Raw genomic sequence first — 16255 nt, forward strand, 5'->3', positions numbered from 1 at the left:
GATGTTTTTTGTGTTATGTTTGAACTCTTACGGGAATTCATTTAAAGTACTAAGTGATCATAAAGGTTTGAAATACAAAGGAGATGGATTATTCCCATTTCTCTACTTTTCTTTGATTCTTGCACGTGGCTACAGTAATAAATCTGCATTATCTGTAGCTCAGCACCACTCAGAATGCTGTGATTCACCAATTTGCTAAATTGTGTGAAAATTTGCTTACTGTATTGAAAATCGAAGGGCCTTCTTCATGTTTAAGTTATTTAAAGATGTGTTTTTCATCTATTTTAGGGTTTTTTCAGAATCTGGGAGTTTTCTTATTGTGCTTTATTCATTGACACACAAGGAACCAGAGTTTTATGAGTGTGTTCCTTGCAGTGGGCAGACTGAGCTGGGCTTTCAGATCCTAACTTGTCATGAAACAGTTCACCTCTTCAAAGTAAGTGTCTTGCTTTTCTTCTGCATCGTGGTACTTCAAAATTTGCTTTAAAAGAGTCATTATAATGTGACCCAAATGGATTTGCAGTGTTTGAAAATAATGTAGCTCTATAAAGCTGCTTTTTCCTAGGGACTACTGTAAATTCAGTTTGTCCCTCAAATTGAGAAATGACTTCCAAAGTCAGCACTGCTCACTTTTGTAATAGCATTAAGCATCTGTCTTTTAAGTATTATGTGCTGTGTTGTACTTGATTAGTGTTCCTTCCTACTAGTGACCTGCTGGCCTTATGAAACTCAGACTTCCTGCAGCATTTGTTACTCTGGTGTGCTGTGTTCACACATCTAACAGCTGCTCTGGGTGATGATTGCTGGAGAGCAAAGCTGACTGTTGAGCTTTGCTTGAAGTGGAATGCAGAAAGGAACTCAGAGGTTACCAATTTCATCAGAGTTTTATCAATGGCAAATTTTATCTTTGTGCAGAGGAGCTCTCAAAGAATTTGATGATACAAGTCTAGGAGATGGCTAGTATGGTTTGAGGCAGTTCTAGGAAATCTCAGTTCCTTATGTGTTTTCCTAGGCTTGTGCAGAACCTGAAGCTGAGTTGTTATTTTACTCAGTAAATGCTGCTATGCTCTGTCAGAGGAACAGTGAGTGTAATGTCTGTGCTGTGCTGTGTTCTCAGTTCTCTTCCCAGTTGAATTTCCTTGTTCAGGTCTGCCTTCTACCTTTAGCCTAGGGACAGCTTAGCTTTCTGAAGATGACAGACCTCTCCACAGAAGCTCACTTCTGTTGTCTCCAGGAGTTGCCCAGCTGTGGTGTGTGAAACAGTACAGGAACGTTTGCTGTTTCCTGTAGTGGTGGCAGCCCTGGAGGAGTTTCTGAGCAGTTACAGTGAGGAAGCATCTGCTCACAACTATAATTAGCACAACTACTTTACAGAGTAGCAGGGAACAGTCTTAAACAGGAAGGGAAGTTGCCTGCTTCCTTGTAGTGGTAAAAAATTTGAAAGTAGAGGACAAGTAGCAGATAATCATATAATGTCCTTAAAGCTGTTTCTTTGGGAGTAGTACCTCAGTGATTCAAAGTCTGAAGATTTCGTGCTTCACAAATGTGGAACGTTTCATTCCAGAATGTTGAACCATCAGACAAGAGCCCTATCCACTTTGAGTTGAGTGCAGAAAACCAAAATGCAGAAACTGAGTTCTTCAGTAGAGTTTGCAAGAAACTTCCAATTAAAAGGTAAATCTCTCAGATGCCATTTATATGCAAAAATGAAATATTTATTGGATGAGGCTTTTGATCTGTTCTGTGCTTTGTGTCAGTTTAGGTGTGCATGTGTTCTCTTGCATTACAATCTGTGTACGTGCTTTTGTTTATTTCTAGAGTTAGTATTTTTCAAGTAAGATGGTCAAGATGATTGTATTCCAAAAAACCTGCTTGGTACTGGTGGTTTTAATTTATACAGTGGATGTTTCTAAAAAGGCTTCCTCACTGATGAGGCTTCGTTTGCTGTATTAAGCTTTAAGTGAGATCTGTCCTTTGAAGCAAATCTCTAATTGAAATGTGCTTAAGTCAGAAAAAATTCCTTTTTTTCTGCCCACTTTTCAGAGCTTCAGGATCTGGACAGGTTGAAACTTAGTAATTTTTAAGAACCTGGCTTACCTATCAGATTTTTATCTATGACTAGAAGATGGCCTTTATTTTCCTTCAAACAATGTTACAATCTTTGCTGTAGCACCTCCCATCTTTTTACTGTAAATCAGTGCTTTGCTGCTAGAATGTCACTTAAAAGGTGTGTCTGTGTGATGCTGTGGGGAGGGAGGGTTTGTATCTTCTTGCCCAAAAGCAGAATTTGTATTTTCATTGTTTGATCTTAGAGCTCTTTGCTGGGTGAACTCCCCAGCTAACCAGAGAGAAGATAGATAGCAACTGCTTCTTAGAAAAAATGATGCACTCTGGATGGCACATTGAAAAACATGAAGTTTCATGTTACTGCTGCCAAATCTGACAAGCAAGCATTTTTACTTTGATTTATTTTGGTTTTAGTCCTCCCCAAGGCTCTTCACCCAGCAAGTTGTCAGCAAGTGATCATGACTCTGGTGTGGAAGATGAGGATTTATCCCCCAGACCAATTCCAAGTCCTCACCCAGTGAGTCAACAGGTAACTAAATAGTTGCTCTGGGTGTCTCTGATGTGACACTTGGAGCAGCAAAACTCATTGTGAGGGAACTGGAGAGCATAAGGCTTCTCTCTCAAAGTGCTAGCAGGGGAAAACAGAATCAAAGAAGTGAACCAAGAGTCCCACTCCTCTAGTTAACCTGCCATTTTTTCAGGGTTCTAGACACTTTAATTCCTGTATATGTTATGATTTGGGAATAGAGAGAGTAGTTTCTACTTTAGGAGTCTGACTGTTGTTGAACAGAAGAGCTGTAGTGTCTGAGACTGAGATAGTAAGCTCTTGTGGTTTTTTATTTCATTTACCCAAAAGATCTGCTGCTCTGTCCTTACTGTACTGTGTATAAATACAACACATACCAGCTCTTGTATAGCATAGGTCTAGAAGGAATTGTGTATAAAATATGTTCTATTGCAGCTATCTCCTGCATCTAAGAATAGTAAGAGGGAACAGAGAGTCCGCCTCTAGAAGGGGAAGATCCATGTTCTGAAATGTACTCCTAAATGACATGGAGCGTTCATTTGGCAGATATGGCTGTTGTGCTCTATGAAAGCAATTTTCCCTTCAGAATGATCCTAGAGATATTGCTGCTTTTCCTGGATTCTCCAGTCTTTTAGGAATGTGTTTTAATATGTGGTTGGTTTGGAGCTGATAATTATCATATATTGATTTTAAATGAAAACATTTTCTTTGAGGAAATTCCGCATTCAAAGAGCAGGCAATGTTTTTAAATTATCATACATGTGTGTAACTGTCCTTTCAGGTTACCAAAATTTTTCCTTCAGTGCCGGAGCTGTCGCTTATTTTGGATGGGAGTTTCGTAGAATCAGGACAATCATCTAAGCCTGTGGGGACTTCAAGTGCTAAAAGTCTACCCACAATGCCAAATCAGCCTATTAAAAAGAAGTGGTGCATGAGATCTACGTGTCACCCCAGCCAGCACTCTGAAGACAGGCAGAACTTTCCTGCTAATACAGGGGATCACTCTTTGAGACGATTACCAAATCCTATAAACCAGAAAATTCCAACTTCAATGCCTTGTAGAGGAAATCAAACTCTAGTACAGCAGCAGGTGCAGTGTAAGAAGGCTTCCCCTCAATCAAGAAGAAGTTCAGGATCATCTTCTCCTTCAACCCCTTGTAGTGGGCCTTCCCCAGATACATCCGTGCATCACCCCAGGAAGCCATTGGAAAAACTTGTATTAAATCCTGAGTGTGTCACACCACAGGGAGGGCCTCCGGTTAGGAGAGCATCGATATCTGCTTCCAAGCAGCTTCCTGCTGTTACACAGCCAGTCCTCCACAGCTCTGCCTTGTCACCACAGAGCTGCAGACAGCCACCAGACCTGCAGGTGCCAGTTCGAGTGTCACCTTCCTGTCCGGCATGCAGCTGTCAGTGTCCCGCTTCGCTCCAGTACAATCCCATAAACTCACGGCAAGGAATTGGTAAAATGAGCCCCAAACACGGAGCGGAAATCCAGTCGGAGATGGCTCAGCAAAATCCTTGTGCAGTGCTCCATCAGAATATCATTTGCCCAAATGTTTGCTGCAACCCAGGATATGCCACCAGCAGCCCTATAAACATGAGATTTCCTGGGAAAACAGGGAGCTGTTCTCTTGACAGTGGCTTTTCACCTGGAGTAAGGATGCCATCAAGTGTGAGCCCCTCGAGTCCGCAGTGCTGTGCAGCCCACTCCCCGTGCCTGCACACACCTGCCCCTGCAGCAGCATCAGATAACGGAATGATGGGATTATCTCCAGATGCATACCGGCTCCTGACCGAGCAAGACAGACAACTCAAATTACTTCAAGCTCAGGTTTGTGGAAATGACAGCTTTCCCCTCTGCCCTCTCAGTGATTGTGCTTTGATAGTTCCCCTGCCAAAGGAATTAAATTAAATGTTGTCTATCTGTGTTGGGACAAGAGAGCCTGTCATACCAGCTGTGGTCTGGGCATGGGGAGGGGACTCAATTAGCTCTGCCAGTTGGTGTCCCTTTAAAAATTATTTGACTTATATCTCATTAAATTTTGCATTTATTTTTGTGGTATTTCCATAACATGAAGGTTTGGTTTTAGTAGACTGTAATGCAAACTGATACACTTTTTGTATAAACACTTTTCTACTTAAATGCTTGTTTGTGTAAAAAACAATTATTGCATAGGCATTGGAATGCTGTAAACATAGGTGAAGCACAGAATGTTTTCGTATGTGGCTTTTTCCACCTTCAAGCCTGCAGCTCCCTGAGCTTTGAAAACTTCAGTTGTCTGCATTGATTCCTGTGTTGTTCTAGGAAACTGGACTTTGGGAGTCTGGCTGTGTTCTGTTGTCTCACCAGGTTAAGTTTCTTCAAAATACCAGCCTCCTGATCAACCTGCTGGCCCTGTATTTTGCAGGGTACGATTTGGGGCTGAAGGGCCAGAGTTTAAATTTTGCTGCTGGTGATGAACAATACAAACAGGAAAGTTTTCAGTACTTGAACTAGAAAATTACAGCTGGAATTTGGTTTTGGTATGGTTCCTGTGTGTAAAGTCAAGCTCCCAAAGCATGAGTTGAGCATGAGGGAAGCCCCTCCTTACTGCAGCCTTCACTGTTACTATATTTCTCCCTGGAGCTGGAAACTAAGCGGTGAACAGGGTGGATGAAAATCCTAGAGAGAAGATTGCCTGGCAACCTTAATTTTATCGTTTAATTGCTTAGCTTTGTGATTAATACAAAGTTGGTGTAGGGACAGTTGGCGTATAAATGCTTGGCTGGTAAGTCGGTTAATAGGCTTTGTATGTGAATGAAAGGCAAGGAATACTTCCAGCAAGCGTGGTGCAAATAGGCTTTACCCAAGTTGTCTTGGTGCTGCCTCTGCCAATGTGCTTAAAGATCTTCCTTCTTTGCTAGCTCTGCCAACATCAAAATTGGTGTTTTGATTTGTGCTGTGTGCACTGCTGAGAACTGGAAGGTGTTCAGACTGCTGTGGCAGCGCAGCCCGTGTTTGAATCCAGATCTTAGCAGAACCCAATTAATTCACTTTTGCCTGCTATAGCTTATATTTTATTGTGCAGATCCTAACTTTGTGCTGACTGTTACAGATCCAACGCTTGCTGGAAGCGCAGGCTCGCCAGACGGGTTCCTCGGAGGCTGTGCAGCCGGAGAAGCCAGGGGACCTTGTCTCCATGGAAACACAGACCTCACCGCCATCACACAAGAGGAAAAGCGTGAGCGTTGCTGTGAGCACAGGTAACGCTACATTCTTTGAAAACAGACCAGCACCGCTTCTTCTGGACGTTTCTGCGGTTCGTTTGGCCATGGAGGAAATGTTCTGCAGGAATGCTGAAGCTCTGTAAACACGTACCTAGATGCAAAAAAACACCTGAGTTGTTGAGGTGTTATTTGCAAGTTTAGGCTGGAGTTACTTTTGTCTTTGATTACCATCACTGAAAGAATTATTTTTCCAATAGCTTTAGAAAGGTGTTCTATTTAAAGTGGTGTCTTGTTAAAGCATAACTCCGCATCTTTTTTGATTTAATACACTGTTTCAGAAAGTAATAGCTTTTATGCCATATATCGTTCCAATAAATATATTATTGATGTTGTTTGTAAATCATGCATGAAGAGGAGATTGTATTTGCTTTAATTTAGGCAAGTTATGCAGCTGTGTCTGTATAGCTGCATATTAACATATTGGTCCCTCTTAAATCCATGGAAATGTTGTGGTTAGTCTGGAGGAAACTTTGAAACAGGCTCAAGGTCAATACATTAAAATTACTTAATACAACCATTTTTTTTCATCAAGTATACTTTAAAAGAAATTAGGACTTGGATGGTGTTTTGGCAACTTTTAGCTAATTTAAACTGTAAATCACTTAAAATGGTGAAAGAAACAGGAATGGGAGAAAATTATTCCTCTAGCTATACAAAGCCAAAGGGTCTCAGAAGAAAGTAATGACTCTTCCTAAATAGTTAAATCTCTAATTTTGTCCTAGGTGCTAGTTTATTTTGGAATACAGCCTCAGAAAAACAAGGCAACTCCGTACCACGAGGGAAAAAAGAAGATGGAGAGATTTCTAAGGAAGACATAAGCATTTCAATTAATGCTGAACAAGATGCAAGTAATACAAGTATTGCTTCTTCCTTAAGAGTGGTTGACATGCCCAGCTTTGTAGAGAGTATTCACCTTGTGGAAGAAGGAGCTAATCAGAACACTCCCCAGTAAGTAACAGAAACACCCTGTGCTCACATCATGTGCTGAAATGTCTTATGTAAGTTATTACTTCTGTAATATTTTTTCCTTCAGGAGTTATAAATAGTCTGACCTCAGCTGTTGTGTTCTCTCCCTTCTTTATTTTTTAATTATGCTTCGAATTGTACAGCTCACCAAAACACAGCTGCCTTTAGAGTCTGCATTTATCAGGCATGCAGGTTTAGCTCGCGTACCTATCAGCAGCAGCTGATGGCAAAAGCCTCTAACTTGCAAAAGCATGCACTGTGCTGGCAGCTTTCCTTTCCTTACCTTAAATCCTGACTGGAAAAGGAGATGCTGCTATACTCACTTGTTTTCCTACAGTGGCTTTTCTTCGTTAGATTTCAGAAGCCTTCCAGTTCTGAGGGGCTTGGGATGAGGAGTTTATGATTATGTGGCTGTTCCCTGAATTTCTCTTTATTTTATGCCTGATTACTTCGTGTGCGGTGTGTGCAGATACTGACTTCACTGCTGTTAATTTAATTATTTTTAAGCTCAGTTTCTTTATAGTGCAGTGACTAATCTCAGACTAATTTGAGAAGTGGTTTTAAAAGTATTTTTAATTACCTATATGGATGCTACTTCTACGTAGGAATAGCTCAAGAATTTAGCACTTTAATGATCTAATATTGTCTAAGTATAAAAAGCCAAAGGAGGGGGAATACCTTTCCAATTAAATTAGATTTCTAAAATACTCATATTGGGGAAAATGGTGGTAATTAAGCTATAACCTAACTTTTCATAGTCCTGGATTAAAATACTGTCTGCAAACATATACTGCTACCCGAAATAACATGGATTCAGATCAATCTTATGAATGTTGTATTTTAGGACAGTGCCATCTTAAGGGTCTCTTCAACTTGGATTTGTAAACTGGTAAAATACCGGTAGATTATCTTATAGTGAGAATGTAGAGCATCACCCAGATTTCTTGGAGGAGGAGGAGAAAGGGAACATTTTTGGGAATGATGAATAATTGCTAGTGTAACAGTGGCTGATAACCTACATTGACTATCTGGTATGTCACGTGGTTTAAATCTTATCGCTTTCAACACAGGCAATTGATCAGTTGAGTTCTGAAATTCCCTTATCTTACACTTGTGTCCTCAGGAGGAACAGGAAGGGGGAGGAGGGTCGCTTGAGGATCTTCTTGGGATGATAGTAGTATTGATATGTCTGGTCCCCAAAGGTTTATGCAATTCACACACCAGCTGAGGGGGGTGCAGAGCATTGTGTTATAACTCATTCAGTGTTTACCCTTTTTAGCCTTTATCCCTCCTCCTTCACATCTCTTATTGAAAAATATTTCAACTTGGTGTTTGTTCTCAGTTTGTGATACTCAGTGTGCATGTGTGTACTTGTAAGTGTCTTTGAGAAGTTTTTAAACTGCCACAGGAATCACATGACAAGTTATGTACCTTGGTAAAAGCAGCTCTTTGAGTAAGTCATGTGTCAGAGCATACAGAAGACACTTGCTCCTAAAGGCTTATAAGTGAAATGCTGAAAACAGAAATTCCAAATCGTTAATACCTTTCCTTTCATCTGGTTTAAGTCACAGAGTGTCACTGAGTTTTAACTAGTCCAGAGATGCTATTGCCGCTTTCAAACAATCTTTTGAAAATCTAGTTGGGCTGTTGTAGTTGTACACTTGGAGGTCTATTTCCTCAGTCCTCAAATGATTTTTGAGAGGAAGTGACTGCGGAAAGGAGCAAAGCCTTGAGCAGCAGGCAAAACTAAAACCCATTATGTTTGCAGTACTCGATTGTTCTCCTCCTCTGATGTTCATGAAAAAATAAAGTACATACAGTGATAATGATGCTTTTGCTGCTTCAAGGAAGTATGTAGCTGTCTCGGTGTTCTCTTCCAGAACTGGAAACGTTTCCCAAGCACTTGTTCGTGATTCATCCTTGGAAGAAAGTGTCAGTGTGTCTTTACAGAATGAGCCATCGGAGGGAGCCAGGAGCCAGGTGGTGGTAACAAGTGAGCAGACCTCTGAGCCACCCTCCTCGCTGCAGCCCTCCGAGGAGCAGAAGCTTTACCAGGACTTACTGGTAACTCATGTACATTTTATATTCTGCACTGAATGCAAAAGTTAGAACAGCACCCTGCTGAAGTTATGATGTGGTATTGCCATGAGTGAGAGCTGCGTGTGGTTTTCAAATTCACATTGTGCTCTACAGAAGGCTCCAACTTTGTGGTTCTTCAATTTTTTTTTAAATTGTTTAAGTGGTTATTTTGTACTACTCTTTCATGCATACATGGAGTACTTTCTATTATCTAATAAATAATAATTCTTTTATTCAAGGACATCAGCTGATAACTTCCCAAATTAGTGGCCTTTAAAATAACACAGCATTTTACCTTCAAGTCCCTTAAAGGGTAGATATTTTAATCTTGAAGAATATCAGTATGTGATGTGTTTAAGAACAGACTCTTATAGAAAGCTTGGAGTGTAAGATATTTCAGTGTTTGACTATACTGCTGTGAGTTTGATTGCATCTGAACTGTATGTGAATTTTCCTTCTTTGTCAGAATAAGCTATAAATCCATCAAGTTGTATTTGAAGTTATGTAAGAATAAGTCAGGATTTTGGTACTTGACAGTCCCTGTATGTCATCCTGTTTTTTCCATGTGCTCCCTTTTTCTGTAGGGTCAGGTAAACCACCTCTTAAAGACCTCAGAAGAGCAAGATCACTTGCCTTTAAAATCAGGATTTGTTATTGATGACAGTCCTATGTATCAGGATATTGATGATACAGCAGAAGTGGCTTCAGAGACTGACACAGGAGGGGTGGACAAAGAGAGTGTCATTAGTGCCACACTCAAACAGCTGAGGAGTCTTGGAGTGACAGTGGACTCACCCGGCAGTGTGAAGGAAAATACACACAAAGTGGAGAATGCCAGGTAAAATGCTGCTGGTTTTGAGTAGTAATGTGTAGATCCAACTGAAAATGAATATTTGGCTCAATGAGTCAAGAGAAGAATGTTCACTACCACTGGGATTTGGGTGCACCTTGATCTACGTTTCCGGCAAAACTGAAGTGCTTGCTCATGCTATGGGCATTTCAGATAGGTTTGAGAGCTCTGTTAGCAAAACTCATATTATTTACGTATAACACAAGTAGCTCATGCTATTAGAGCACCTGGTGATTCTTAAGCATTGTACATGCAATTCCCTAGAATAACAAGGAAGCTATGGGCAATTCTTTGGTCTGTGTCCAAGTATTCCAGAGCAACTCTGGACTTGGGAGACTGAACATGAAGCAGCTGGGTATTTTGGCATTGCTTCTTAATCTTTGTCTTGCACTTTACCAGTACATGTGAAATTGTTATTGTGGCTAATCAAAACTGGTTCTGTCCTAGTTACTGGTTACCGTGGGTGCTGTGCCTTGAGCAGAGAAAGTGCTGGGGAGGGAAACAGCCTTGTTGAAACAGAGGAAGGAACAGAGAAGTAACTTCTGAAGGGAGGGCTTTTTGGCACAGGAATTTACTTGTGTAGCTGTGTAGGCATAGGCTGACTGCCTGGTACAGCTTCACTTTCATCCTTATTGTCTTCTTGATCCTAGTGTGTAGCTGTTATGTAAACAAAAAATCTAGCCACCTCCTAATTAATCTTCTCTTCAGCCATGTGTCAAAAGCTGTTTCCAGTCATACAGTTTCTAATGTCTTTTCTCTCCATTTTACTTGTATTTTATTGGCTGTTTTTTTGGAATTTCTGGACTGCCCTCCTGGCTGGAGTCTGTCGGTGTTCCTTTAATGTCAATAACATGCTAACATATGAACCCATGAGGGAAAACTGGAACTCTTGGTTTTTTTTTTTTTTTCTTCAAACTTGGGGAGTGGGGTGGAGTTCTTCCTTCTGCCACTTTCAAGACTGATAAACAATTCTGAGAAAAGGTCTACAGCTCAGTAGAGAAGGAAACAACAGTGCAGCTCCATAGCATAATAAGTGGTTGTTGTTGTTCTGAGCCAGTTTACTCTCCCTGGGCAAACTTCAGAATTTGTGCTCAGTGAAATAGGAAGCCTCTTAATTCTTAATGTGAGGAGCTTGGGTGTGTGAACCTAATATATGATGTGTGAACTAAATGCAGTGGTTTACAACTACTACTGGTGTACCAGAGTTTGTTATTTCATTCCTTAAACACAAGATAGATAGATAGATAGATACACAAGAAATTGCTGCAGCAGGCAACAGAACAAATGAACATTTCCCATTTGAGGATACTTCAAAAACTAGAACCTTGTAGGCTTCTGGAAACAGATGTTATGTCAGTTTCCGTAAAAATCCTGGAATTACCATGCATTGAGAAAGATGTTCTTGGTCTCAGTCATTGGGCTTGTATTTCTAGCTATAAAATTTCGGCTGAATGGTAGAATTCAGAGTTGTAGGATCAGACACACATAATGTCACATTCGCTGGTGAGAAAAGACCAAAAGCTCAAACCTGCTTTAAAACCAAAACCAGCTCTGTAACCTGCTAGAGATGGATGGTTCTTCATGTGAGGATACTGTGTATTTGAAGGAGAAGGGGAGATATCATCCATCCTCTGACACTGTTTGGATACTGGGGGGGTGAGTAACTAGTTTTCAGTATGTGCAGCTAACATGATCTCAGCCCTGATACAGAGCTGTGTTCAGAAGACAGAAATCAGTACAGTGAGCAAAATCGTGAAATTGATGCTTTTCCTGTAATGCTAAGGTAACTTCTTGATGTTCTATTTCAGCATCTTGGCGTGCATAAGTCCTGAAGCAGTGGTGCCTGGATTAAATTCCATGTCACTTGCCAATGTCAGCATGTGTCCCAACGTTGTTGATCTGAGCATGGAAGCAAATGCCATAGCACTGAAGTACCTCAGTGAAAATCAGTTATCCCGACTGTCTCTCAGTCGCTCAGGCCAAAATCCTCCCACAGATTTCTCCTTCCAAGACGTCTTGCAGACAAATGCGGACAAGAGCATGGTGGGTCTGAGTTTAATTTCACCCACCAATATGTCCTTTGCAACCAAGAAGTACATGAAGCGATATGGGCTGATACAGGGCAGCGACGGCAGTGAAGATGAAGAGGAGCTGCAGGCTCAAGATGACAATTTTGGCACTGTCAAAAGCAAAAGCATGCCAGACAAAAACTGTACCCCTGCATTGGACGGCTTCAGCCACCAGACTGAATTACCTGAAAGAATGGGTGGAAGGCTTCCCATTCACCTAAAAAATCCCAGCAGAGAGTTGACTGCTCATGCTTCTCCACCAGAGTTAAACAGCCCTGTGTTAAGAAATATTGCAAACGAAATTTTTCCTTCCAGAACAGATCAAGCAGATGAAAACTCACTTCAGTTCCTAAAGGATTTAAAATCAAAACCCAGGTTGTTACCTGGGAGGGTTGAATTCACTGAACAACCCATCAGGAAAGATGAAGGAGATTCTCAGGCCTTCCGCGGAAATCTACACGTTCCAACTCTTGAAACGTTAAACCAGTCAAACAGCATAAATTCTGTTGGCACCATTCTTGATGTGAAACAACTCAGGCAATTACCAAAGCTGTTCTGAACATCCCCTGAGATGGCTGCAATCACTGCTTCAAATCAGAGGGACCTCTCTGTAAAAGGCTACAGGAAACCACGAATTGAGCTGTCTTTGAAGAGGTCACTCTGTTGTAGCAATGTAAAGCTTGCAGAACTGAGTTTTCAGCCCAGCTCAGGGACAGCCACCTCAAAGTGCCTGGCTGAGGCAGTGCTGATTAGCATAGACATATGTGTGCACTTTTGTTTACAGTTAGGTGTGATTTTAAAGGATGTTGAATCAACCTGAGCCCAAGATGTATTTTTATATAATTTTAACAGTGGTGGTAACTTAAGTGTTTTTCTGTTGACTTTTTAACAACAGTCTTTTCCATGTTTGTGCCATCTGTGAGCCACTGATAATGTGTGTGGCAAAGCAGGGGTAACAGAGCTAAAGCACTAATTTCTTGAAGTTTGCTGAAATGGTTGGATTGCTGTGTGTGGGTTGTGTCTGTGGGGAAGAGAAGTATAACTTTGGCTTTACTTTGCATAAAATTATTTTGAATTCAGGCAAAATGGCACATGTAACTCTCTGTATCATGAAATCTTTGAAGGAAAGGAGGGAAAGCTGGCACTTTTAAAACTTGTAATTTTTTTTTCACCTCTGTTTTCTATTTATTTAAAATTACATACTGCTCATAAAGGTCAAAGGTTCCATTAAAAAATTAATTTTCACTTGTCCAATGCTGCCTTTATTTAAGACACATGTGGTGTCCCAGTCATTGTTAAAATGGTTGACCTGAAGTTCACTGGTTCACCTGCTACTGAACTCCTCTGGAATCTGATACTGGGTGGTGGGGTAATCAGAAATAATAATTTACATTGTTCTGAATTAATACATAAATATTCTGTCACCGAGCACTCCAGTCTAATAATGAAGCAGCTCCTTTCTGTAACCTTGTGATGAGAATGCTGCACAAGGTGAAGAATTTGGCTGGAAGTGGTGATTCATTCCCATTCCCACCATTCCTGGTAGGAGGACAGTGGAATGATGGTGGAGCCATGTGTTTTCTCACTGGCCTTTTGGTGCATCAGCATTCTCTCACAGGCATTGGAACAAACTTTGTTTTAGTGATGGCATTGTCTCAACAGCAGTTCAGCCGGCGGTGCTGACCTTGCCTTTCCTGTTCTGAGTGTTAAACCAGAGATTAAAACACACTGCACCGAAATCCTGGGCCTTTCCCAGTCAAATCCTAAGGACTGCAGTGTTAGTTCTTGGTATGTTTGAGTGGGCACTAATTGCTAATTAATTTATTACAGAATTGTGTTGAGATAAACCATGTGCTGTTTTGAAGCCAGCACAGAGAGAGGAAGGCAGCAGCTCCTTTTAAGCCAGAATTTCTCCTCTCACGCAGCCTCTTCCATCAACAAGGATATTTGCTTCCTTTCAGGAAAGGTGCTACTTTGCTGTGCTGAAAAATAAAACCTTTCTCAGTCCCTGAATCTCCCCTGGATCAGGCATAAGCTTATTATCTGCCAGCACATTTTCTGCTGAATCAGTCAAAAAATAGTTAATGTTTTTGAACATTCCAGTGAGATGAATGAGGCAATTCATACCTCTGAGCTATTGTTGCAGGGTTTTGTTCTTTGTTTCCTATTGTAAAAAGTCTGGAAACACAGGAAGATGACAGCTGTATTGGTTAATATTTTAAAGACTTTCTTCAAATGCTCAAGGGCTAGAAACAATTTGAAAACAAAAGCCAAACTACTTGCACACAACTCAGGACAAGGGTGTGGTGTTATAATAAGTTATGCAGAGCCATATAATCCTGGACAGCAACCTCTGAGCGAGCAAAATGTTAATCTACTGGACCAAAACAAAACAAAAAAAAAACACCCTTCCTTTTAAGCAACATTTTCCTTTCAACAGTGTGGTGCTGAGTAATTTCAAGATGTCTGGATTTTTTTCCCCTGAAGCATCTACTGGAATTTGTGGTAAATAAATACATATAAAGCCAGGTCTGGCTTTGTTAACTGAGCACAGAGGCCCAAGCTCTAGAGCTGGCCTGTTCAGGTGATGGCATGGGTGATGGGGAAACATCAAGGCTTTATTGATTTGGTTTTGGGGTTTTTGTTTTTTTCTTGTATTGTTTCTAGCTATTCTTTATTATTATTAAGGGAAGATATTTAAAGTGCTAGCTGAAAAGGTGCTGGGCCTGCTCGGAGCATCACTGACCGCTTTACTTTGAATCATTTTGGTGCTCCCCACCCAGCCTGAAGGGTTTGATCCCTCTTCGGTGAAGTAAAAACGCGTACCGGAGGTGGATAGAGCACTGCCCCGGCTCCCACCGCAGCGAGCACTGGCATGGCTGGGAATGGCCCCGCAGCAGCCCTCGGTGCTCAGAAGATGCTCGGCTTCCTAATCTCCCCCGCCCAGCCCCGGCTGTTCTATCTTTAACGCTTCCTGTTGGTGAGAGGAGCCGGCTCGAAAATGGTCGTGTTTCCTGGCGGGAGGCACGGCGGGCTCCCCGGCGCGTCGTGACCGTCCCTGCCCCGCCACCCCACGCACGCTGCCGGCATCGTGCGGGCTCCTGCCGCCCGGGACACGGCCCCGGCCCCGGCCGTGCCGCGGGGGGAGCGCCCGGGCCTTGTGGAAACCTCTCCCACGGCCGCGTCCAGAGCGGGAGGCTGAGGGGAAGGAGTGAAAGGAAGAATAACAGCTCCGGCATTTCCCCCTGCCAGCGGGCGCGCAGGTGGCGGGGAGACAATAGCGACCCCCGCACCCCGGCCCCGCCGCCGCCCCCCGCTCCGCAGCAGGTGCGGCCGGGCCCCGGGGGCCACCGCCTGGCCCGAGCCCCGCAGAGGGGACCGGGGGTGTCCCGGGAGGGGCTCGGCCCGGGCCCCTTCCCTCCCGCCCCACGCCGGGGGTGATTTCGTTGATTTTCGGGTTCCCGCTCGGGCCGATCCCCGAGCTGCCCAAACCCGCTCCCCGCTACTGCCTTCAGGCCCGCGCTACCCGTGGGTGCCCGGAGGAGCGGATCTGGGACCCTCCAGCGACTCCTGCCTTCCCCCTTTCCGTGCGGGGAGCCCCTGGCGTTTCGGGGAGGTTTTCACTAGCCCCGTCGCTTTGCGATCGCCGCGCAGGGCGCCGCGACCCCCGCAGCGGCCGCTCCCGTCCCCGCGGGCTGCCCCGGGGGCACGGCGGCTTTGGCCGGCCCGGGGATCCCCGTCCGCCCGGGCCCGGAGCTCGCCGCGGCCTGGCTGAGCCCCCTGCCCGACGGGGCGCGCAGCCGGGCCCGAGCTCCAGCCCCGCTGGCTGCTCCGCGCTGCTACGGAGCGAGCCAGGGCCCTTTTCTCCCTTCCCCGATCCCCTCTCCTCCAGGGTTCACCGCTCACATCCCGAATTTCTCGAGGGCGAGCTGTGGCTGCTCGGTACCCGCTCCGCTCACAGCCCCCAGCATCCCCCCAGCTAGGCAGGGATGCTCGGCCTCCTCCCACCCCAGAACGGGAGACGAGACAGGGAGCTCGCCCTGATTCAGCCCTTCAGCAAAAATACACAGTGTGGGGAGAGAAAGGCTGGGGATGGGGCCGATTTTCTCCAAAACGTCTCCTTTCGATGTGCTTTATTTACCTCCTCTTGTCCCAAAGCAGCCCACACCCCTTCCCCCTCTCTCAACATCTCCAACAATTTATTTTGGCTCATTAAATTTAATTAAGAACTGAGTAGGTGTTCCATATTTAATAATAATAATAAAAAAAGAGAGGGAAAAAAAAAAACAAAAACACACAAACCACACCAAAACAGGGGCATAATAACCTCCAAGAGGACTAAAATAAAGAATCCCTATTCAGATGCGGGCAGCCACAGTGCAATTTTTTATTACCTTTTTTTTTTTTTTTTTTTTTTTTTTTTTGCCA

The 16255-nt window shown here is 43.3% G+C and overlaps 1 protein-coding gene across 2 annotated transcripts in view; it reads left to right on the top strand.

Moving 5' to 3' along the window:
- STIL (STIL centriolar assembly protein) overlaps positions 1-13762 on the top strand; it is a 19474-nt gene extending 5712 nt beyond the window's left edge. For both annotated transcript variants that reach the window (XM_040072729.2, XM_040072728.2), the window contains exons 8-16: positions 289-436; positions 1565-1674; positions 2482-2596; positions 3375-4427; positions 5692-5839; positions 6586-6811; positions 8710-8893; positions 9493-9746; positions 11567-13762. In XM_040072729.2, coding sequence (XP_039928663.1) covers positions 289-436; positions 1565-1674; positions 2482-2596; positions 3375-4427; positions 5692-5839; positions 6586-6811; positions 8710-8893; positions 9493-9746; positions 11567-12386 — 3058 coding nt within the window. In that variant the 3' untranslated portion in view covers positions 12387-13762. The remainder of the gene's footprint in view (positions 1-288; positions 437-1564; positions 1675-2481; positions 2597-3374; positions 4428-5691; positions 5840-6585; positions 6812-8709; positions 8894-9492; positions 9747-11566) is intronic.
- Positions 13763-16255: the final 2493 nt, after the last annotated feature.

Source organism: Hirundo rustica, chromosome 9 (assembly GCF_015227805.2).
Source record: "Hirundo rustica isolate bHirRus1 chromosome 9, bHirRus1.pri.v3, whole genome shotgun sequence".
Taxonomy (NCBI): Eukaryota; Metazoa; Chordata; class Aves; order Passeriformes; family Hirundinidae; genus Hirundo; species Hirundo rustica.